Source organism: Sarcophilus harrisii, chromosome 4 (genome assembly GCF_902635505.1).
Source record: "Sarcophilus harrisii chromosome 4, mSarHar1.11, whole genome shotgun sequence".
In the NCBI taxonomy this organism is placed as follows: domain Eukaryota; kingdom Metazoa; phylum Chordata; class Mammalia; order Dasyuromorphia; family Dasyuridae; genus Sarcophilus; species Sarcophilus harrisii.
In genome coordinates, this window is record NC_045429.1 from 291983987 (window position 1) to 292009829 (window position 25843).

At 35.0% G+C, this 25843-nt stretch overlaps 1 protein-coding gene and 1 long non-coding RNA gene across 4 annotated transcripts in view; one reads left to right on the plus strand and one right to left on the minus strand.

The window, feature by feature from the left end:
- The window catches only part of LOC116423241, an 87772-nt gene extending 74460 nt beyond the window's left edge, over positions 1–13312 (minus strand). Inside the window, exon 1 of the long non-coding RNA XR_004233766.1 lies at positions 13204–13312. This is a non-coding gene — a long non-coding RNA (uncharacterized LOC116423241). The remainder of the gene's footprint in view (positions 1–13203) is intronic.
- The window catches only part of STX8 (syntaxin 8), a 270898-nt gene extending 245454 nt beyond the window's left edge, over positions 1–25444 (plus strand). The window contains exons 8-9 of one of the 3 annotated variants that reach the window (XR_004233765.1): positions 9265–9362; positions 25272–25444. Coding sequence is in view for 2 of the 3 variants with exons in the window: in XM_031965509.1 (XP_031821369.1) it covers positions 25272–25339 (68 nt within the window). In the remaining variant the exon portion in view is untranslated. Of the gene's footprint in view, positions 1–9264; positions 9363–19196; positions 19308–25271 lie in introns of those variants that run through there. The other 2 variants (XM_031965509.1, XM_031965510.1) reach the window with 2 other exon arrangements.
- Positions 25445–25843: the final 399 nt, after the last annotated feature.

A 25843-nucleotide genomic window follows, 5' to 3' on the forward strand; every position in this document is an offset into this window, starting at 1 on the left:
TGAGATTCTCGACCTTTTGTTCTTCCATATGAATTTTGTTTTTATTTTTTCTAGATCATTAAAATATTTTCTTGGGAGTCTGATTGATATAGCACTAAATAAATAGATTAGGGACAAAAAGATTTTCTTCTTCATTATATTCGCTTGGCCTATCCAAGAGCACTTAATATTTTTCCAATTATTTAAATCTGACTTTATTTGTTTGGAAATTTTTTTGTAAGGTTGCTCATAAAATTCCTGACTTTCCTTTGGTAGATAGATTCCCAAATATTTTATGCTATCGACAATTATTTTGAATGGAATTTCTCTTTGTATCTCTTGCTGTTGGATTTTGTTGGTGATGTATAAAAATCTGAGGATTTATGGGGATTTTATTTTGTATCCTGCAACTTTGCTAAAGTTATGAATTATTTCTAATAGCTTTTTAGTAGAATTTCTGAGGTTCTTTAAGTATACCATCATATCATCTGCAAAGAGTGATAGTTTGGTTTCCTCTTTACCTACTCTAATTCCTTTCATCTCTTTCTCGACTTTATTGCTGAGGCTAGCATTTCTAATACAATATTGAGTAATAATGGTGATAATGGGCAACCTTGTTTCACTCCTGATCTTACTGGGAAAGGTTCCAGTTTTTCCCCATTATATATGATGCTTGCTCATGCTTTTAATTTTAAATAGATGCTCCTGACTATTTTAAGGAAAAGTTCATTTATTCCTATATTCTCAAGTGTTTTTAATAGGAATGGATGTTGGATTTTATCAAATGCTTTTTCTGCATCTATTGAGATAATCATATTATGGTTTTTGTTAATTTGGTTATTGATATAGTCAATTATGCTAATAGTTTTCCTAATATTGAACCAGCCCTGCATTCCTGGTATAAATCCTACTTGGTCATAGTGTATTATTATCCTGGGGATGATTTTCTGTATTCTTTTTGCTAATATTTAAGATTTTAGCATCAATATTCATTAGGGAGATTGGTCTATAATTTTCTTTCTCTGTTTTCAACCTACCTGATTTGGGTATCAGTGCCATGTCTGTATCATAAAAGGAATTTAGTAGGACTCCTTCAATCCCTATTTTTTCAAATAGTTTATAGCATTGGAGTTCATTGTTCTTTAAATGTTTGGTAGAATTCACATGTAAATCCATCTGGTCCTGGGGATTTTTTCTTAGGGAGTTGGTTAATAGCTTGTTCTATTTCTTTTTCTAAAATGCGACTGTTTAGTCTATTTACTTCTTCCAATGTTAATCTGGGCAAGCTATATTTTTGAAGGTATTCTTCCAGGAAGATTCTTTCAAGGACTAGTTCATCCTCTGATTCTAAGGATATCAGGGCAATTTTCCTTGATGATTTCCTGAAAAAAGTTGTCCAAGATCTTTTTTTTGGTCATAGCTTTCAGGTATTCCAATAAATCTTAAAATCTCTCTCCTGGATCTATTTTCCATATCAGTTGTTTTTCCAGTGAGCTATTTTACATTTTATTCTGTTTTATTTCATTTTTAAAAAATTTTATTTGACTGATTTTTGGTATTTCATTGAGTCATTCACTTCCATTTGTCTAATTCTAATTTTTAATGAATTATTTTCTTTGATTGTCCTTTTTACCTCCTTTTCCATTTGACCAGTTCTATTTTTAAAGAATTTGTTTTGTTCATTGTTTTTTTGTTTTTATTTCACCAATTCTATTTTTTAAGAAGTTGTTTTTTTTTTTTAATTAATTAATTTTTGTGCTTGTTTTTCCAGGCTGTTGACTTTTTTTCATGATTCTCTTGCATAGCTCTCATTTTTCTTCCATTTTTTTCTTTTACCTGTCTTACTTTATTTTAAAAATGTTTTTTGAATTCTTCCATGAGAAGTTTTTGAACTGAGACTTGTTTTGTTGGACTCTCTGTAGGACCTTGGTACCAGCCTGAATGCTTGGTCTTAGTGGAGGAGTGATAAGGCAAGACTCACATAGATACTTAAAACATGGAATCTGTATATTCCAAATTCTCTCACCCTTATATAGCCTAATACCCATATATAACCAAAGCAACTCTGCACAACTGAGCATGTAGACCACATAAACAACTTGTTGTATGTAGATGACTCTTTGTCACTTGGTATCACTCTGCTTCAATTACAACACAGGTTGTCACTGCCCCGACTTCTCAGGAAAGCCAAGAACCCTTAGGGGAGATGGGGAGCTGAACCAGACATTGTCAACAGGTTCCCTCTGGGCTGAAGAGTTTTGGGGTTTTTATACCTCACCCAGAATAGCCCCCACTATCTGTGGCCCTCTACATAAACCAATTCCTATTCCCTGTTGAAGCTTCACAAATAAGCAGTTTGCCATTACTGTCTTCTGAGTTTGTGTTCTGATCTTCCTTCTTTTGTTTGTGTTCTTCCTTCCTTCTTCAATATAAGTTGAAGCTTTACTCCTGGTGCACAGAGGAGACTGTCCCCAAGCTTTATTTTGTAGAGGGCTAGGGGCCTCTCACTGACTTTCCATATTGGGACCAGTGCTGTTGCCAGATTTCTCATTGTGCTGTGTTGGCTAGTTCTATTCAGGGGCTTGAAATCTGCCTTTTTCATTTGGTTTGGAGATCTCACATTTGGCCCCCCTGAGTCACTGATCTGCTGAGCCAAGTCAGAAGAGCCTCTACTGTTGGTCTGTGCTTTAGCCAAGAGCCTCCCAGTAGATTCTTTACTCTGCTATGGTGCTGGGCCATCTTCCCCTTTTGCCCAAGTGAGATGGATCTTTCCTAAAGCCTTCTAATATCTTGAGCTGGAAAATTGTTTCACTCCAAATTTTTATTGGTTCTTTCCTTCCAGAATCTATTTAGGGGCTTGATAGGGGTATTGCTTCTTTGGGAAACTGAGGAGAGGTCAGGCAACTTAATGGCTTCTCTTTGCCATCTTGGCTCCTCCCCCCAAGATGCAATTTTTAAGATGCAAAGAGAAACAGTTCCAATAAGGAGAAAAATGAGGACCTTTTAAAAATGATTTAAGATGGATGCAATAATAATAATGATGAAAAAAGGGCTAACATTTGTTTTTTAATTCAATAAGTTTTGCTATTAGACTTACACATATTATTTCATTTGGTCTACCAGCCTTTTTTGTTTGTTTGTTTTTAACAGTACACAGTATAGAAACAAATACAAGTAACAAAAAACAAATGTAAAAACATGGCATAGTCCTATAAGCAGAATGTGAGAAATGTTAAGCTTTAGAATAAATAGAAGTTGGCAAGAAAAGCTAATTATACAAAATAGGATGTTTTGCTTTTTAATACCTTTAAGAGAGCAAAGAGCAAGATGAAAGGAACATGCTGAAACTCAGGATGAAATGTGGAAAAAATGGATAATTAAGAATTCATGTAAAAGATAGATCTAGGGAGCAACCATGCCGTGCATGAGGACTCCAACTTATAAATGTGATTGCTTAGGGGCACCTAGATAGTACAGTGGATAGAAGACTGACCCTGAAGTCAGGAGGATCTGAGTTCGAATTTGGCCTCAGATACTTAACACTTACTTGCTCTGTGTGATTCTGGGCAAATCACTTAATTCCAATTGCTTTGCAAGAAAGAAAGAAAAACCACTGAGTGTGATTGCTGAGCCACTTTTAGTGATTTTTGAGGGATTGTGGGGAATTGGAAAAGTACTAAAGAGCTAGAAAGAAAGGGAAAAAAACTGTGGAGTCAAAATTCTAAATTTTCAATTCCTGATAAAGTTCTTAGGTTTAAAATGTGAATTTTAAAAGTTTAGAATTGTATTTTATTTTTAAAATATGATAACCATTTATTAACTACCCAGCATCTACTAAATACTGCACTATTTTCTGAGTATACAAAGGAAAACAACAAACTCACACCCTGTTCTAAAGAGTTTTACAATCTATTACAATATTTGTACAGAAATTTAAGCTTTACAGGACATTTTCCTCAGAACAGCCTTATGAAGTAGGAATTGCAAATGTTATTTACTCCATTTTACAGCAAGAACTTGTTGGTTAAGGCTGCGATTTAAATGTGTATCAGATCTAGAGTTCCAAGGGACTATTAGCGTTCCAAGGGATATAGAGGCCATCCAATTTAAACTCCAAATGGAGACCTAAGTGATTTGCCTAAGGTGGTACAGATATTAATTGACAAAAGGTAGAATTGGAATTCAGAGTCTCTGACAACAGTACAAAGGCCTCCTTAGATGTTACACTAGTCCAGATACCCTAATTTTTACAAATGAGGCTTAGAAATACAAAAGGAACCACACAAGATCCCATAGATAATTCTCCTTGAGGCAGAGTCTATTCTCTTTTCATATCCCCAACCTCTGGAATACTGCTTGTATATTTTAGGGGAAGGAAAAAGGGAAGTCAGGGTAAGGTCTGGATGTGATATTATATATGAAACCAGGAGAAAAAATTCCCTTTAACAATGTAGATGAGCAACTGTTTTATAATTTCTTTGAATACAGGAGCTCAGGAGTTTTAAAAGGTTAAATGATGTGTCCATGAATTTTTATTTTTTAATAATAACTTTTGATTTTCAAAATAAATGGAAACATGGTTTCCAACATTCACTCCCCTTTTGTTCCAAAATTTTCTCCCTCTCCCCTTACCTCCTTCTCCTAGACAGCAAGTAATCCAGTATAAGCTAGACATATGCAATTCTTATAAATACATTTCCACATTTATTATGCTACAACAAGAAAAATCAGATCAAAAAGGGGAGAAAATGAGAAAGAAAAAAAAAAGCAAGTAAACCATAACAAAAAAAGGTGAAAATACCAGGTTGTGATCCACATTCAGTCCCCATAGTCCTCTTTCTGGATACATATGGCTTTCTTCATCACAAGATCATTGGAACAGGTCTGAATCTCCTCATTGTTGAAAAGAGCCAAGTCCAAACAGTCAACAATTATAGCAACCTAGTCTTTGACAAACCCAAAGACCCCAGCTTTTGGGATAAGAACTTACTGTTTGACAAAAATTGCTGGGAAAATTGGAAACTAATATGGCAGAAACTAGGCAATGATCCACACTTAATACTGTACACCAAGATATGGTCAAAATGGGTTCATGACCTAGGCATAAAGAATGAAATTATTAATAAATTAGAGGAGCACAGGATAGTTTACCTCTCAGACCTGTGGAAGGGGAAGGAATTTATGACCAAAGAAGAACTAGAGATCATTACTGATCACAAAATAGAAAATTTCGACTATACCAAACTGAAAAGTTTTTGTACAAACAAAACTAATGCAGACAAGATTAGAAGGGAAGCAATAAACGGGGAAAATATTTTTACAGTCAAAGGTTCTGATAAAGGCCTTATTTCCAAAATATATAGAGAATTAACTCTAATTTATAAAAAATCAAACCATTCTCCAGTTGAAAAATGGTCAAAGGATATGAACAGACAATTCTCAGATGAAGAAATTGAAACTATTTCTAGTCATATGAAAAGATGCTCCAAGTCATTATTAATCAGAGAAATGCAAATTAAAGACAACTCTAAGATACCACTACACACCTGTCAGATTGGCTAAGATGACAGGAAAAAATAATGATGATTGTTGGAGGGGATGTGGGAAAACTGGGACATTGATGCATTGTTGGTGGAGTTGTGAACGAATCCAACCATTTTGGAGAGTAGTTTGGAACTATGCTCAAAAAGTTATCAAACTGTGCATACCCTTTGATCCAGCAGTGTTACTACTGGGATTATATCCCAAAGAGATTATAAAGAAGGGAAAGGGACCTGTATGTGCACGAATGTTTGTGGCAGCCCTTTTTGTAGTGGCTAGAAACTGGAAACTGAATGGATGTCCATCAGTTGGAGAATGGCTGAATAAATTGTGGTATATGAAAATTATGGAATATTACTGTTCTGTAAGAAATGACCAACAGGATGATTTCAGAAAGGCCTGGAGAGACTTACACGAACTGATGCTGAGTGAAATGAGCAGGACCAGGAGATCATTATATACTTCAACAACAATACTATATGATGACCAGTTCTGATGGACCTGGCCATCCTCAGCAACGAGATCAACCAAATCATTTCTAATGGAGCAGTAATGAACTGAACTAGCTATACCCAGAAAAAGAACTCTGGGAGATGACTAAAAACCATTACATTGAATTCCCAATCCCTATATTTATGCACACCTGCATTTTTGATTTCCTTCACAAGCTAATTGTACAATATTTCAGAGTCTGATTCTTTTTGTACAGCAAAATAACGTTTTGGTCATGTATACTTATTGTGTATCTAATTTATATTTTAATATATTTAACATCTACTGGTCATCCTGCCATCTAGGGGAGGGGGTGGGGGGGTAAGAGGTGAAAAATTGGAACAAGAGGTTTGGCAATTGTTAATGCTGTAAAGTTACCCATACATATAACCTGTAAATAAAAGGCTATTAAATAAATAAAAAAAGAAAAAAAAAGAAAAGAGCCAAGTCTATCACATAATCCTGTTGTTGCCATATACAATGATTTCCTGATTCTGCTCACTTCACTTAGCATCAGTTCATGTAAGTCTCTCCAAGCCTTTCTGAAATTATTCTGCTGATCATTTCTTACAGAACAATAATGTTCCATTACATTCATAAACCATAACTTATTATTCAGCCATTCCCCAACTGATGGGCATCCACTCAGTTTCCAGTTACTTTCTACTAAAAAAAAGGGGACTACTATAAATATTTTTGCACATGTGGGTCTTTTCCCCTTTTTTGCGATCTCTTTGGGATACAGACCCATTACACTGCTGAATCAAAGGGTATACACCATTTTATAGCCCTTTGAGCATAGTTCTAAACTGCTCTCCAGAATGGTTGGATCAGTTCACAACTTCTCTAACAATGTATTAGTGTCCCAGTTTTCGCACATTCCTTCCAACATTTGTCATTATCTTTTCCTGACATCTTAGCTAATCTGAGAGGTATGTAGTGGTTATCTCAAGAGTTGTCTTAATTTGCATTTCTATAATCAGTAGTGATTTAGAACATAAAGGTTTAACATTTTAAAGCATAAAAGTGCTTTTAAGTGAATATCTAGTGATAACAAAGTGTCAGAGAAAACTTCTGCAAATAACAAGTCATGCCAAATTAATTTATGTCTTTTTTTTGAACTAATAGCTAATTTCTAACACCTGTCTTTCAGGGTTATTGTGAATATAAAAATATAAATACATAATAATAATACAAAATATAATAATAACAACATAATAATACAAAATATAAATACATAATATACATAAATACATAAAAATATTAAATATAAAATACTATTTATGTAACATTTACATAATATGATATTTAACGTTTATTTGTATAATTGTGTGGAAGATATTATTATAACTGCTGTCTGTCATAGCAGTTTTCATGTAAAACTGCCTTTCAGGCCTGACCTGTCATCTGCATCTGTATGAGAAATATTTTTGGTCGGCTTTGTATCATCCTTGAATTATTTTCTATTGATCTTTTGCTTTTATTTTGCCCTCTTTTCTCATTAATGACCCTAGTCATTAAATTGGTACCAATTTTTGACCTATGTTTTCCCAAGGCTATCAGCTGTTAGTATTTTTCACTTCTAATAGCCACTTTTCTGTACTTAAACTGGGCTGCCTTCATTTAGGACTTCAACAGAGATCTAACACCGAATCATTTTCTTCCTATGGAATAACTTATCTCTATAGTATATAGTACTGAAGCTAACTCACAGAGCTTCACTTCTCCATGGCTATACTTCTAAGCACATCAAAGTAACTGCTCCTTCTCTGAATAAAGTTATCTCTATCTGTATAGTAAGTCCCCCTCTAGTGTGTTACAATATAGAACGTGGCAGTTTTTGCATTCAGATTTTGGCTTTGACACATAATTAACTTAGTTTTCATGGGAAATATATCCCAAGCATGTGAAGACTTTCTCAAGTGGAATAGATAAATAACAATTTTTATCAGTAGCCATGAAGAAGGCTGAAGAAGGTGCTGAGGAGCACTTAGAACTTGGTCAAACTTTGAGGATCACCCTGGTCCATTACTAGTTGTCTTGACATTTGTCTTGTGAACTTTGATGACTCTGGAAGAGAGTGAGAATGATCACTTTGTTCAAATCTTCTCACTTAAATTCCATACACAAATGAATCAAGATGTTACCTCATAATGTTATTGGTCCTCTTCAAAAACAAAGGATGAATAACAGTTTATTATATAACATTGAAACTGGATGTTTAATTAGTCATAAATTAGTAAGAAATATTTATAAAACAAACTTCATAGATTACTACCTAGTAGTAGGTACTATGGAGGACATGGAAAGAGACAAACACGGGAAAAATTAATACTAGAAAGAAACAACAATATAACGTAACCATATGAGAGCTGTTACAAAATGATAAGAAACACCTCATCTAAGTGAGGAAGCTAGTGAGAGAGAGGTGAGGTGGGCCTTGGGCTAGGTAGATTTCAGAGGTCAAGCAAAATTTGCTGGCATTCCAGCTAAGGAGAAAACCTGAATAAAGGAGTAAGACATATTTAGGAGATAATGGTTACATCACTTTGAACTGGAGTAGAAAATTTTTGTGGGGGTCTACTAGGAAATAAATTTGGAAACATAGTTTGTGGTGAAATGAGGGAGGGCCTGAAATGCCCAACCAAATATTTTGAATTGACACAAACGGAAGGGTATTAACTGAGTTTTGTTTTTGTTTTTAATCAAAGTAGTGACCTAATAAAATCAAGACTGCAAAAATTAACCTTTCAGTGATACATACACAAGAATGGATTGGAAGCAAAGAAGACTAGAATCAGGATAATATAGGAAGCATTATGAAGAAAGAATGAAAGACTGATCAGAGGTGGTGAGAGAAATACTAGTAAGAGTCAGAGATAACATGTAATAATTAAATGACAGACTTAGTTACTCAGTTTTCTTCATCATAAGGTGAAGCAGTTATATCCCAAAGTACATACCTATATATGTATTCATTACACACACACACTAATGTAATCCATGGACATATATTCACTCCTGAGAAAGACACATGAGCTATTTGAGTAACTGATCTTTCAGAAGGCTTTCTAAAATATGGGTCTTGTGAGAGAGCTTATCTCCAATGTAATCTTAAAATCATAATGTAAATATTTTTATCTTCTCTGCTTGAATGTTCCTTTTTCCCCCCTTTTTATTTGCCCATTAAATGGAACATTTACATGAACTTTTAAGAACAAATATTCCTATTTTGTCTTTTTTCCTGCTTAGTCTACCTGAACTCGGAGTTCTGCAGCAAAAGTCCTATTTAATGAGCAAGAACAAACTAGTAACTCATAAGTAAATGTCACTTGCCAAGCATAACTGAAGTAAGTGAACTTGCTAGCAAAGTCTCTTATGTATTCTCCTTGCAGATTATTTAGGATTTTCAAGGATGTGGAAGTTTTTGTTCTTGACTTTTCTGGTATGATGTAGAAGCCTAGAAATAAGACAACTATGAATTTCCTAACAAATTTTAGTATTAAAAATAATTTGACTTACCTAATCCACCCCCCTCCTTTCCTAGGTAAAGAAGAAAAATGATTTGCCCATGTAGTAAATGAGGACTCAATTTAATTAAAAATTTTAAAAAAGAGACAGAACTTTTAAAAAGTTTTTTTTCAACATGAAAAAAGATATTAAAAGCAACGTAATGTATTTTGCCTATCTGAGGAAATCTCATGTGTGTGTATGTGTTTGTGTGTGTGTAAGTGTAAATATTGTCATATTGCTTACTAACAATATGACATTGAGAATGGCTTTCTCTATTGAGGCCAGATGGGAATTACAGTGTGAATAATTGATTAGTTGGAAGGTACTATTAGCTCTTCTTTCCTGTTTTTATAGAAGAAATGAAGGAAAGATTCTTTCATCTCAATGTTTGATGTCACTTATTTATGTGTACTTTAATTATCTATGTATTGAGGACAGGTACAATTTATAATATAGCATAATATCTTACACCAAAAAAGTGCTTCATAAATATTAGATATAGGAAAGTCTGTTGGAAAAATTATTTGGAAGATTTTTCTCCTGAAAATAATATGTTGATTTCTTGTTCTGCTTTTTTGTTCTGTCTCTTTTTAAGTTCTATGACTTGGACTTTGAAGTATTATAGATAGAATAATACTCATCTGGTAAACATATACTTTTTCCCCACTCTTTGAAAGTGGGGACATTGAAAGACTCAATGTCTTAATGATGATTCTGAATCTCCCTGAAAATTCAGAAGAAAAAGCTGCAATTTCAGATGTAATTATGTTAGGGAATATGTTGATTGAAGTGCTGAAGATATCACAGTTACAAGAAAAGGCCTTAGGAAAAGAACCTAGATGTATGAAAATATTAATAGCAGCTCTTTTCTCAGGGTAAAGAATTGGAAATTGAGAGTATGTCCATTAATTGGGGAATAGCTAGATAAATTGTGCTGTTTGATTATTATAGAATACTATTATTCTCTGGGAAATTATAAGCAGAATGCTCTCAGAAAAACCAAGAAAGTCCTCCATGAGCTTGTGCAAAGTGAAATGACTATGTACAAAGTAATAGCAATGTTGTGGGATGATCAACTGTGGATGCCTTTGCTATTCTCAGCAATATAGTGATCTAAGATTATTCTCTGAAGGGCTTATGATGAAAAATTTTGTCCATCCCAAGAGAAAAAAATTAATTGTGTCTAAATACAGATTGAAGCAAACTTTTTTTTTTAACTTTATTTTTCTTGAGATTTTTTTTTGGGGGGGGGGGAATCTATATTTTTTTCTTCCACAAGATGATTTTTATGAAAATGTTTTGTATAACTTCTCAGTGGAAGGAGGAAGAAAGGGAAAGAATCTGTAATTCAAAGTCTTAAAAACAAATGTCAAAAATTGTTTTACATGTAACTGGGAAAAATAAAATATTAAATAAATGGTGAGAAAAAGAAAAGAAAAGGCTTTCGTATAAAAGTGTAGGAGTGATTTGATTACGTACAATGAGCATTTGAACTGAAACTAATATTAATGGGAATTAGTTTTTCCTATATTTGTATTACTTCCTCAATTACATTTAAGCTTTGAAGGACACAACCACATGCTAATTTATTTCTTTGCCAATTTGTAATTTCTTTAAAATCTAGCCCTGTGTAGTATATAAAATAGATGTTCGACAAATACTAATTTTGATTGATAATTGATTATTACATTTCAAGATTATATAATAAGCCACATAATTTTTTATATAACGTTAAAGATTATAAAACACTCAGGAAGTTACAAAATATAAAATCTCATTTTTGCTAACAGATAAATGACCCTGCTAATGTTTAAGGCTTATTTTAAAGTGGGGGAAAGTTTTCTGTTCATTAAATGAACACTATTTAAAGACTTTTACTTTTTTTTCCCCAAACAAGATAATTCCTTGAGAAACAACTTCTTTAAGAAACCTTGGTTTGAATTATTTTCTTCCCTTTCCCCTTTAGGAAATACTATGTATGTATGCACACATGCATATAAACACTTATGTATGAACAATTATTTCAACTTTATGATTTAAGATTTTGAGTCAATATGAACTCATCCTTTTTCTCATTTAGGGAACTAATATATAGAAACCATTGGCAATGCTTTCCATATTTTTTTTAAAAAAATTAATTGTGCTCATTGAAAGAGCAAAGGCCCCTCAAGGAAAAATTCCAAGTTCTAATATCCCTGTGATCATATGCAAGAAAAAATTTCTTCTTGGAACTAGATTATTTCAGATTTACTCAATCGAAACTCAGTACACCCCTAAGCATTTTGAGTTTTGTCTCATCTTTGTAACTTGTTGATGTAAAGTTTTTCCAAATTACAATTCAATGTCAATTTATTGAAATCTACTGAAATTTTCCCTCTCAAAGGATTTGCATTTGCTGTAACTCCTGTTAAAGTAAAAATGCTGTTTGTTTTTTCTCTAAAGGTCCAACTTTTCACTTTTGCCCAGTAATGTAATTTATAGTATTGTAGTAACTAATTTAGCAATGCAAAATTCATTGTTAAATGTTATCAATTATGCATATAAATATAATTATATTTAGTACATGTGTGCACATGTGTTTATACACACGTATGTACATAATTTATGTGACATATATACACATGCATTCATACACCATGACTCGATAGTAAAAATTAGTTTTTAGTTTTTGTGGACACATAACTATCACAAATTCATGACCACTTTTTATAATCTTCATTTTTTCCATTATCCTGTGACCTTGTTATAGTATATCTAAATTTGTTGTTCTGTATAGTTCAAAGAGCCCTATACTTTAAAGTCAAAAGACCTGGGTTTAGATCTTGGACTTCTGTAATATTTAGTAAAGATTTTTTTTTTCTTTATTTAGAACCTAAATGCAAAATAAGAAAAAAAAAATAGAAAAATACAGAAAAAGGAAAAAAAAAATGCATCATTATGTGCCCAGTAAGATATTGGGGAGGATTCAAAATATATAAATTTCTGTTGCAAGAAAGCATAGTTAATAATAGAAGACATTGTATTCATAACTATCCTTACTTTCTTGTAGGTTTTCTTTTGTTTTCTACTGTGTACTTTTTATCGTATTTTTTTCTCCCCCTCCCTCCACTTTCCCCAGGCTAGCTACAGTTAAACATGGATACATTTATGTATATACATTCACACACACATGCATATACCTAACCTACACTTGCATATACACATATGTTGCATATACCTACATAGATATACACATACACACACATATTTACCATACATACATATACATCTAAAACAATACTAATATGGCTGACATATAATGTAGATTTCTCTCTTGATTGAATCTTTTTAAACGTTTGACAGTCTGACATCAGTGATTACTACATCTATTGTTTTTTATTAATAAATTCTACTCCTAATCTTGTTTTTATGTTTGTATATATCCTTTATTTCCTCTCCTTGATAACTCCTCTACTTTGCCTTCTTCCTCCTGTTAACTTGCCTTGCTATTACTTAACCTCCCCCCCACCCCAGGATCGATCCTTGACTTATCTTCTCCTTTGCCCTCCCTCTTTATTTCATTCCTGTTCATCTGTACAACCCCATTCTTTCCTATTCTCATAATAGCCTCTTATGATTGGGTTCTTTTTCTTTTGCCTGCTTATGTTTTAAAAATAAAAACTTAATAAGTGAAATCACCTCCAGTCTTGGGGTAGGGAGGATGGTGCCTCTGGCTTCAGGTCTTCATTCAGTTCCCTCTGATCTGAAACCCCAAATAAAGAACTCCATAGTCCAAATGCCCACTGCCCCACAGCTTCTGTATTCATCTGGTGTAGTCTCAATAGCACAGCTGTGGGTTTAGCATTTCTTGTCAGTAGATGTTCCCTCAGTCTTTCTGGATTCAAATCCACAAGGTCTTCAGGGTTTCACTGGTTTGGGCTGAGGCTATCTCTGAACCCAGCTAGCACCAGGACTCACAGCTGGCTGTTTCAGGACATGTTTACACTTCACACAGATTAATCATCTGTTCTGGGGTCTTATTTCAGAGCTTAGTGTTACAGAAGGACTCCTATCCCTGCTTCAAGTTTTGTTTTTCAACTGTACATTTACCCTGAGGCAGTTTGTTTCAGAGTTTGTGTTTTTTTTTTTTTTTGATTACTTGTCAATATGGCATATATTTTTCTTAGTTATGTTGGATATTCTGCATCATATTAAGCCCTTATCAGAAATGCTTGATACAAAGATTTTCTTCAAATGTAAACAAATCTAGTCTTATGGATTAACTTTGTACAAAAAATTTTCCAAGTATTATGCAAATTATCTATATTATCTTTTGTAATTGCCTGATCACATTATTTTTGAATCTTTCCTGTCTATTTTGTTCAGTTTATCTAGTATTGTTTTTTTTAATTGATTGGCTTTTTACAAATAACTTTATTTGTTATTTTTTTAAAGTAGAGACTTAATTTTTTTTTAGTTCCAAATTCTGTCCCTCCATGTTCTCCACCATAAGAAGGCAAGAAAAGCAAAACATCCTCAAATATGCAAAGTAATGTAAAACAAATTTCCACATTAGACATGTTTGAAAGAGAAAAAAAATTATGCTTCAGGCTACATTCTGAGACTATTAATTTTCTATCTGGAGGTGGATAGTACCATGAATCCTTTGGAATTGTAGTTGGTCATTTTGTTCATCAAATTTGCTAAGTCTTTCAAAGTTAATTATCTTTATTATTATTAATGTTTAAATTATTCACCTGGTTCTGCTCACTTTGCATCAATTCATACAAATCTTCCCAGATTTTTCTTCATCATTTTAAAAATATATTTTTCTAATTTCATATAAAAACAATTTACTTTTTCTCCTCTGAGGCAATTGGGATTAAGTGACTTTCCCAGGATCACATTGCTAGGAAGTATTCTGGATTTGAAGAAGCGATCAGCAGAATGATTTCAGAAAGGCTTGGAGAGACTTGCATGAACTGATGCTAAGTGAAGTGAGCAGAATGAGGAAATCATTGTACATGGCAACAGCAGGATTATGCGATGGACTTGGTTCTTTTCAACAGTGAGGTGATTCAGACCTGTTCCAATGATCTTGTGATGAAGAAAGCCATCTGCATCCAGAAAGAGGACTATGGGGACTGAATGTGAATTTTTTTTTTAAAATCAATGTTAAAGTGGGGCAGCTAAATGGCACAGTGGATAGAGCACTGGACCTGAAGTCAGAAGGACCATGGTCCTTTCTCTAAGGTGGAAAACATTTTTTCATCATAAATTCTTCACCAATTGTTTTGGATCATTGTATTGTTGAGAATAGCTAAACTCTTCATGGTTGATCATCAAATACTGTATCTCTGTCTATATTTGTATGTTCTTAGATTACCTTAGCATCTGAGCTCCAACTAGAGAGCTCTTCAGATTGATGCTTCCATTTAATGTTGGTATAAAGCTACCTAAAATCCCACTATCTTTTGGTATTCAAAGACTTCTTGTTTTTTAATTCCAGTGTTTTCCCCCTTTAATATCAACAAATGTGTTAAAATATCTATTTCTCAAATAAAATAATAGAAAATCAACTTTAATCGCTCCCTCTCCCCCAAAAAATATAGTGGTATTTCTGGATCAGAACTATGCACAGTTTTATTGCCATTAGGCATAATTCCAAATTATTCTTTAGAATAGTTGGATTAGTTTACAACTCCATCAATAATGCTTTAGTTAATGTCCCAATTTTCCCACATACTCCAGCATTTTTTATTTTTCTTTTCTATCATATTACCCAGTCTGATAGGTGTGAGGTTGCATCTCAGATTATTTAATTTGCATTTCTCTAATCAAAAGTTATTTAAAACATTTTTCTTATCACTAGATAGCTTTTATTTCTTAATCTGAAATGACTTGTATTCTTATAAATTTGACTATTTTTTATGTATTTGAAAAATGAGGCCTTTATCAGAGAAATCTGCAATAAATTTTTTTTCTCAGTTATTATGTACTTCCTTCCACCTTGTAATACTGAAGAAACTGAGGCAAGATAGAGAATAGAGAGATTTTAATATTTTATTTGAAAGGAAGAGATTTACTGGGACCAAATGAATCCATGATTTGATCTGAGAGCTGAATGAGACTATTGTCTCCAAGAATCCAGCATCCAGTAAATGTATGCTTCCCATGAAGTATATATACACATGTGGCTCCAAGCAACCAGAGTAGACTGAGGCAGAGGTGGAATCAAGAGCACTGAGAACGGGAACGGATTATCAGTCTGATTCTGACAGGGTTGGGGGAGACACTGGATATTCTGATAAGTAGGGAAGGTCTGGGGTCATGATGTCTAAGATAAAAGATCTTTCTCCTTATCTGCATCATGATGATTAGGAAGGGGGATGTTGCAACCAGGCAGAACAATTCAGGGAAATTAAGGTAGAACAATTAGGGAAACTGAGGTAGAATTATCAAAGGAAACTGGCACAACAACCTTTATTTTTCTGTTTATCTTTTTCTCTCTTTTCATCCTGTCCATTCTCAAAAACATTTTTCTTCTTCTCACTACCTTCTCCAATCTGCCTTCCCTTTGATCAGTCCCACACCTTTTTCTTCTCCCCCTCTCATACTACTTCCTTGTAGGATATAATAGATTTCTTTACTCAACTGAGTGTGTATGTTACTTCCTCTTTTAGCCAATTCCGATGAGAGTAAGGTTAAAGCATTGTTTGCCACCCCTACTTTTCATCTCTACTGTAAAAGTTTTGGGTTTTTTTTTAATGTGAGGTGATTCACCCCATTCTACTTCTTCTTCTCCCCTTCATCCCTCTTTCTCCTTAAATTTTTTTTTAGTTATCTTCTCATTATAGTTAATCCACATTCATACTTTCTTTTTGTGTCCTTCAAATTGCCCTATGAGAAAGTTTTTAGGAATTAATTCAATTACATGTACCATCTTCCCAAATAGGAATGTAAACAGTTTAACCTTATTGTGGTCCTTATGATTCCCTTTTCCTGTTTACCTTTTTATGCTTTTCTTGAGTCTTGTATTGAAAGTCAAATTTTCTGTTCAGCTCTGGTCTTCATCTGGAATACCTGAAAGTTCCCTTTTCATTAATTATCTAATTTTTTCCCCTGAAGGAATATTGTTAGTTTAGCTAATAGGTGATTCTTAGTTGTACTCTCAGTTTATTTGCCCTCCAGAATATCACAGTCCAAACTTTCTGATCCTTTAACATAGAAGCTACTAAATCATGTTATTGTCCTGATTGTGGCTCTACAATATTTGAATTGTTTCTTTCTGATTTGCTTGCATTATTTTTTTCTATGATCTGAGAACTTTTTTTTTTTTTTTTTGAGAATTTTTAATCTGTAATATTGCTCTGGGTTTTTATTTGGGAATCAAGTTTCAGTAGGTCGATTTTTTTCAGTTTCTATTGTACTCTCTCATTTTAGAAAATCAAGGCAGTTTTTCTTGATAATTTCTTGAAAGATGATAGGTATCTAGGCTCTTTTTTCGAACATAGCTTTCAGGTACTCAAATAATTCTTAAATTACCCTCCTTAATTTATTGTCCAGATTAGTTATTTTTCCATTGAGATTTTTCACATTTTTGTCTATTTTTTCATTCTTTTAGGTTTTTGTTTTGTTTGTTGATATCTGAGTCATTAATTTCCATTTTCCCAATTATAATTTTTAGAGAATTGTTTTCTTTAGTGAGCTTTTGTTTCTTTCTTTTCCATTTGACCCATTCCATATTTTCAGGTTTTTTTTTTTGAGAATTTTTGTACATTTTTTCCCCATTTAGCCAATTCTGCTTTTTTTCAGGATGTTTGTGCCTCTTTTACCATTTTAAAAATTCTGATTTTTTTTTAACATTATTTTCTTTTTGTGCCTCTTTTAAACCAAGCTATTGAATCATTTTCATGGCTTTCTTTCATTGCTCTCAATTCTTTTTCCAATTTTCCTTTTACCTGTCTTATTAGATTTTGAAAAATACTTTTTGAGCTCTACTAGAAATTCTTTTTTAGCCTCAGACCAATTCACTTTGGAGGGGAGGGAAGTTGAGAGGGTAATGTAGCTATTTTGACTTTGTTGTCCTTTTCTGAGTTTGTGTTTTGATCTTCCCAAGTATAGTGATTTTCTGTGGCTGGATCCTTTTTAAAAAAATTTTTTTTTTATTTTCTAGCCTATTTCTTGACTTTTATCTTTATGTTAAAGTTATAAAGTTATAACTCTGCTACAACAGTGGAGAGGCACTGGTCTTCTATCTTCAGTTTTTTTGGTACTTCAGCTTTTAGAACTAGTTCTTGGGGATATGTAAGTTTTTAGTTCTTCCAAAATGAAAGGTTTATGGTTACTAATCTGATCTATGCTGTGGTCTGTGAGAACCATAAGCATTCTTTTTTACTCTGCAATTCTACTTCTTTGTAGCCATATGCTCTAGGGAATTAGTGTTCTTCCTCTCCCTGAGAGTTTGACTTAGATCTGTGTATGGGCAGTGCAACAGAGTCCTCCTCCAAATACCAGCAAAGTACCTCCTATAATCTCTTTCTGACAAATTGTCCAATCACCTCTGATTCAGTCACCCCCAAAGGCTACTGCTGGCTTTCCAGGGGCAGCCTGTGGTGGACTGTGCTCTATCCTAGAAAAACAGAACTTTCCTGCCAATTTTCTAAAATTTGTTTTGGGCTAGAGAGTTATTTCAGTCTGTCCTTCTTCTGGTTCTGCAATTCCAGAATTGTTTTTTTAGAAGTTATTTTAATGTTTGGAGGGGAATTTGGGAGAGCTCAGTCAAGTTTCTGTCTTGATTTCACCCCCTATCATTTCTTATAAATTATATTATTCCATCACATTCATATGCCACAATTTGTTCAGCCATTCCCCAGTTGATGGCTATCTAATTTGTTTTCATTTCTTTCCTGACACAAAGTGAACTGCTATAAATATTTTGTACATATAAGTCATTTTCCTCTTTCTTGTAATATGACCCTAGAAGTGATAGTACAAGGTCAAAGGTTATACAGTTTAATAGCTTCTTGGGCATAGTTCCAAATTGCTTTCCAGAAGGGTTGGACTAGTTCACAGCTCCACCAACGGTATAGTAAAATGCCTGTTTTCCCATATGTCCCCAGCACATGTCATTTTTCTTTTTTGTTATCTTAACCAGTTTGATGGATATGAGGTGCTGATTTGTTTTTTTTTTTTTTTTTTTTTTTTTTTTTTTTTTTTTTTTTTTTTTTTTAACTAATGCCAAATGGTTTTGATGGTCCAAAAGTTTAACTTCATGAAGTGCTAGTCCCTTTTTGTAAAGTCTGGGCTAGCTCCCTGGAGGTCTCAAGATCAGCCTGAGTCAGGATAAATAAAAGTCGTTGGTCTTTAGGGGGAGAAGCAGGCAAACTGCCAGAAGTTTAGCCAAATATCTCTTCTTGATTCTGGAGTCCAGAAGCTCCATACTTCTCCTCCTTGTCCTGCCACCAAGTGAGTCTGGCTTGTCTCACCCCACCCGCTAATCCTTGCCTACGATTATCTGTGTACACCAAATATTGAGCCAGCACTGAACAATGAGAAGGGACATTTTTCCAAACATATGCTAATAGAGTCATTGTCTAATAGGTAATTAGCCTTAAGTGCTCAGTTATCTGATTCAAGCACACCTTTTAAGAGTTTCAGCCCTTTATAGCTCTCACTTTCTTTTGTTTTAGAACACAGGTGGTCATGCCATCCCTGATATCTCAGGGAGGTGCGAAACCCAAAAAGGAGGTGATCATGCTCCCCCTGACTTCTCAAGAAGGAAGATGAAAGCACTAAAAAGGAGATGATCACACCCACCTTGACTTCTCAGGAAGAGAGATAAAAAACACCAAAGGGAAGTAGGGAGTCAAGCCAGATATTGTTAGCAGGTTTCTGGGCTGAAGGGTCTTACTAGAGACAGGTATACACAAACCCATCAGCATGGGAGGTATTACACAAGCACATAGCAATAAAGCACAGGCTAGCAATGATGACTCTCCTCACAGCTGGTGCAGGCTCAATGTGGTGTAACAAACATGATTGTACATGCTAGTAGTGATATAACAAACAATATAAACCAGCATGGTGGTGTAAAAGATTTCCAGAAATTCTAGAAGGAGGGTATGTAAATAACAATCACACATACACTTCCTTCAGCAACCAAGAGATAGTCCAAAATTGATCTATTGTCCATTACTTGATGTGTCAGGGAATCCAATGATCCCTGAAAGTTTTTGAAGTCCTACAACAGTCTTTTTATGTGTTAGGGAATCCAATGATTCCTGAGAGTTTTCAAGTCCTACAACAATCTTTTCTTGTCTTAGGGATTCCAACGATACCCGAGGGTTTTGAAGTCCAACAATTTTTGATACCCATGAGTCAATCACCATAACTGCCGTGCTCTTTCATTGGTGGGCACAATGAGCGATGGAACCATCCAATGTTTCCTGGGTTCTCCTTCGTTTTGAGGGTCTGCTCCATCTCTCTCCAATGGACAAGATGAATACGGCTTGTTGGCACCCATCTGATTCCTTCTCCATCTGTAGAGATACAAGCAAACCCTCTCCCCCAAGTAGTTAACCTATCTGATCCCTTCCATTCACCACTTTTTGGATCTCTCCACATCACCTGGTGATTATCTAAAGATAGTGGAGCACTGGATGCTGCTCTTCCGGTGGATTATAAAACCTTTCTGCTGGACAGGTCAAAAATCAAGAAGTTAAAAGTATAAAGAGTTAAATTTAGAAGTTCTCTAGGATTACCTGTGGCTCTCCCTCTCTTTTCCTTTTGGAGGAGCATCTTAATGTCTCTGTTTCCCCTCTCTACTATTGCCTATCCTTGAGGATTAAAGGGTATGCTAGTGTTGTGTAAAATCTTATACTGTGCACAAAAGTGTGCAAAATGTTTAGAAGTATATGCAGGTCCATTATCTGTTTTTATTGCTTGTGGCACATCCATGATTGCAAATGCTTGCATAAAGAATCCAGTGACCACTCGGGCTGTCTCTTTTGCTGCTGGTATTGCAAAAGTAAATCCTGAAAAGGTGTCTACTACAACATGGATAAAAGACAGATGACCAAAAGATTTATAATGGGTCACATCCATTTGTCAAATTTCATTGGGTCTCAAACCACGAGGGTTCTTCCCTGGAAGGAGTGTAGGAGCATGGAAAGGAATGCAAGCCTATAGGCTTTTACTGTGCTCCCAGCTTCCTCTCTTGTTATTCCAAATTGTAAATGTAAAGCTCAAGCAGTCTGATGATATTTAGAATGAGATTCTTGGACTTGTTGAAACTGAAAGGAGTATTGGCCAACATGGTTAGAAAGCTATCTACTTTTGAATTACCATCAAAAAATAGGACCCGGAAGTCCACTATGAGAGTGGACATGCAAGATAAAAATCTTACCTGGATGTTTTCTCACTTGCTCCTGGAGGTCCTTAAAGAGCTGATATATATTAGAAGCTACAAATTTTATTTGGGCTGTGGCAATTCTTTGTACCACACCTACTGAATAGGCCGAATCAGATATTATATTTAAATCTCCTGGATAATAAGTAAGAGCTAGCATGATTGCATACAATTTATTCTGCTGAGTGGACTGAAAAGGAGTTCTGACTCTCTTTATAGTTAAGTCATGAGAATATATAGCACAAATATTATGTTTAGATGCATCTGTTAAGACAGTCCTTTAAGAGGAACTTTAGAAACCTTTTCTTCAAGAATCTATTGCCAAATATGTAATAGTCTGGTTATCTTTAATGGAGACCCATGTGTAAAATTTGGAGCTGTGGCCAATAGCAATTGCCACTCTGGAATGGTTTCATAGCATACATTAATTTGTGCATTAGTATAAAAGGTGTATATCTTGTCAAATCTTATCCCAGATAATTGTACTGCTTGCTTACTGGCCTTTAATAAAATTCTGGCTACAAGCACTGGGTAAGGACTTTGGTCTGGTTGTACTGGGAGGTTCACCCACTCTATCACACTGTCTCCTTGGTGAAGAATTGTTGTGGGTGCCTTTTTTGTAGCAAAAACTGATTTCCAAGGGTTTTTGAGTGACTCTTTCAACCACAATGGATAAATCCAGTTCAACTTCTCTCAAATCTCTTCAGCTTCTTTTGTAAGCTGGTGTGGTGAGTTTAAAGCACTGTCTCCCCTTAAAATGTCATATAATGGTTGTAATTGATAGGTAGTCAAGCCTAACACTGGACACATTCATTGGCTATGTCCTATCAATTTCTGAAATTCATTAAAGGTGTTTAGCTTCTCTGTTCTTAACGAAAGTTTTTGTACTGTAAGCACCTTAGGGTATGTTGGTAGGCCTTCAACAGCAGCCCTGACTAAAAAACTGAGCTACTCATTTGTAATCCTAATTGTTGTAAAATGTCTCTTACCCACAGATTCATGGGGATTTTTTCCAACTATAAAAGGAATAAAAACTCCTGTTTCATCTTCAAAAGTCCATCTCAGAGGGGTAGCACTAACTTCAGCTGCTATTGCTCCTCCTACGCCAGACATGTAGGTGTCTGCTTTAATCTTTGGCCAGTGACTGGGCCAGTTGGCACCTCTAATGACTGTACGATCTGCACCTGTGTCTACCAATCCTTCTAATGGTATGCCATTTATATAGATAATGAGCATAGGATGGTCAGCTCTAACTACCGCAGGCCAGAATATTCCTGGATTCTGTGCTTGGAATCAGAATCTGGGCAACTATCACCAGATTGCTTATTAGGAGTCTATATCAGTAAACCTGATGCTACTACTTCTCCTGGTTGATAAGTCACACATTGTCTACAACTGTATTAGTGACTGGGATATTATCTACACATTCCCCAGTTTCCCACATTAGTGTGTAGATGGACACTGTTTTGTAAGTGCTGTCAGGAGGTGAAATGGTCAAGCCTACTGTGCCTGGAGGCAAGGGATCCATAGGCTGGAGAGAAACAAATTTCACCTCTCTAGGGAGTATCTCAGTAGTCCCAGCTGCATATAACTGTTCTTCCCAATTGTAATCCCTTTCTCCCATCAAGTTGCTTCCTGGCTGATTGATTGTGTAATCCCTTTCTCCCATCAGATGGCTGATTGGTCATGTCTGAGTACTGAACTTCTAAAGACTCTCTGGGTGTAGCATCGGCCGCCATCATGCCCCAAGTATTTTTTTGTTTTGAGCCCTGGGGCTGGGCCCCGTCATCCTATTTCCCTGAATCAGTCTACATTCTGATGTCCAATGGAAGCCTCTGTTGCATTTTGGACATGAGGTTTGGGGTCTTGTTCACCCACCTTGTTTTCTCATTCTATCTCTATGCCTACATTGAGCTTTCACATGCCTTACTTTACCACATTGAAAGCATTGACAAAGTCTCTCTGGAAATCCCTTACCAAAGGGATCCTGTCTTCCCATGTTGGGCTTTTGGGAAGTCTGTATGCCCACTGTGGCACAGCGTCTTATGATCTCCTCTAAAAGAGCATCCCTGCATAGTCCTAGTATAATTCTTCTACAAACCTCATTAGTATTTTCTTTAGCAAGTTGCCTTATCAAAATTTCTGTTGCTGCATTTTCACCAGTCGTTCATATGACAGCTGTCTGCAGGCATTCCACAAAATCAGCAAAGGGTTCATTTGGCCCTTGTATTATTTTCATGAAGGCCTCTCCTCTGTCCTGTTTACCTGGGACAAAACCCCAAGCTTTGATAGCAGCAGAAGCAATTTACTCATATGCTGCTATGGGGTAATTAATCTGTACTGAAGTGTCTGCATAAGAACCTACACTTGTTAGTTGGTCATAGGTGATTGGAGGATTAACTCCAGTTTGCCTATTTCATTGGGCTTGTATTCTACAGAGTTCACTGTATTCAGAAAGCAAAACAACAAGTTTTGTCCAGGTTCTAAGCATGTCCTTGCTATAGATTTCCAGTCACTAGGGGTTAAAATTTCAGAAGTGAAATTCTCTAATAAGGTCTTAACATAAAGATGATGTAGCCCCATAAAGAGTGAAAGCCTTTTTTAGGTTTTTGATGATTTCTAGATCAAAAAGAGTGTTTCTTCTGCTTTTTTGACCAGAAGAATCAAGCTATTAAATCACAGTATACATTTCTATTCTCAAATCAGCTGTACTCTGCCACTTCTTCTTTGGCTTTAAGTACTACTGCCTTTTGCAATCTAGTCATAGGAGGGGGTAATTGCTGAGGGGGAGGCGCTGGTGATATCACTGCCCCTCCCATTCATCCCCCTCCCTCCAGCCAGGAAGGTGAAGTTGATGGGGGAGGGTCAACAGCCTGCTCTGGTGTAAGGGGAGTTGAAACTGGGCTGGCTGTGAGAGTAAGAATCACATTCTTTAAGTTCCTGATGGCCTCTGGCAATATTTCTATCACCCTCTCAAGTCTCTTCTTTTTCCTCACACTTCCTCATTTGACTTTTTTCTATGACTTTTTTTCTTTTTTCTATAACTTGCAGGATTCTTTAAGGCCAATTATATTAAGTTGAACATATAGAATGTTTCCTTGGAAATTGAATCAGGACCATTATCATTGTAATATTCATATAGTTGATCTACTAGTTTCCAATCATTTGCCTCTATTTCTTCTTCCTTGAAGAACCAAGGGGACATGCATTTTAATGTATCCATGAGTCCATCAATCTGCTCCCAATTTACAATCAAACCTTTTCTCTTTATTAGTCTGAGTATGCTTCCTGTAAATCTCCCTTGGGGTGGGGTTGGGGGTAGGGGTGGGGGAGAATCTTTTCCTAATATCTGCCCCATTTCAGCTAGAAAATGAAAGTTACTAGTTTAGCTCTTAACAAAATAAGTTCCCTGTTTGTCATTAAAATACACACCCTATTTCCTGGTCACCAGGGACTTCTTCAGTGAAATCAGGGTCCTTAGTCCACATTGAGTGCCAAAATGTAAAGTCTGGGCTAGCTCTCTGGAGATCTCAGGCAGCCAGAGTCAGGATAAGTAAAATCCTTGGTCTTTAGGGAGAGAAGCAGGCAAACTGCCAGGAGTTTAGCCAAATATCTCTTCTTGATTCTGGAGTCCAGAATTTCTGTGCTTCTCCTCCTCCTGCCACCAAGAGTCTGGCTTGTCTCCCCCCACCCTCTAAACCTTGCCTAAGATTATCTGTATGCACCAAACATTGAGCCAGCACTGAACAGTGAGAAGGGCCATTTTTCCAAACATATGCTAATAGAGTCATTGTCTAATAGGTAATTAGCTTTAAGTGCTCAATTATCTGATTCAAGCATACCTTTTAAAAGCAGCCCTTTACACCCTTTCATTTCAACATTTTTTCCTTAATTCCTTTGACATTCTCAATTTTTTACTACTTTAATTGAATGCCATTATTATTTTATCTAGTTCTGTAAAATGTAATTTTGGCATTTTCATTTATCTAGCATTAAAGCCATAAATTAACTTTGTTTTTTTGTTGTTTTTAATCACATTGCCATATTTTAGCCATGAGAACTAAATGTTTTTCCACTTATTTAAGTTGTTATTTCTTTAAGAAACATTTTATAACTGAATCTCTTGAAGTATTATTGAATGCATTTGGATAGATTGATTCTCAAACATCTTAGGTGCTTTTTAGTAATTTGGCTGGTATTTGCTTTTTGGATGTTAAAATTATCATATAGAAATGCTATTGACTTGGTGGGTTACTTTTGTAGTCTACAACTTGGATGCTTTTGTTGTTGTTTGTTTTGAAACATCATTTCAATAAAATAAAAGGAGTAATTTATATTTCTTTTTCCCCCCCCCCAGGAATGATGGTGGTAATTGTACTGCTGCTCATTGCAATTGTGGTAGTTGCTGTCTGGCCAACCAGCTAACATGGTTTAAGAAGCAATTGCAGATGGACCCTCTAAATGATGGAATTAAATCCCAGAAATGCCTTTGATAATGAAGCAATGCTGTAAATAAATGGAACAAAATTATGTTGGTGCTGTGGTCTTCTAATCATCATTGGGTGCTAACCAAATTTATAATGTGAATTATATACATTTAAAAAGATGACAATTCCTAGTAGCTTTATTGTAAATACATAGTATTACTTTCACATAGAAATCAACATGAAAAAATCAGATTTCTCAGTGTGTACATTTGTGAAGCTACTAGTGAATCAAATTGGGCAACATCTAAGTATGAAATAGTACATATAGGCTAAATACATAAGTGTTAGCAAGAATTTATAATTCAGTGGAAATGTTATTTAGGACTAGAGTTATTCTCTAGAAAAGCTTCATGAAAAAAGTATATATGGAATTGGATCTCACAGTTGATTTGATTGGCAGAAGATAGAGGGAGGGTCATTATAAGTAGGAGAAACAGAATGA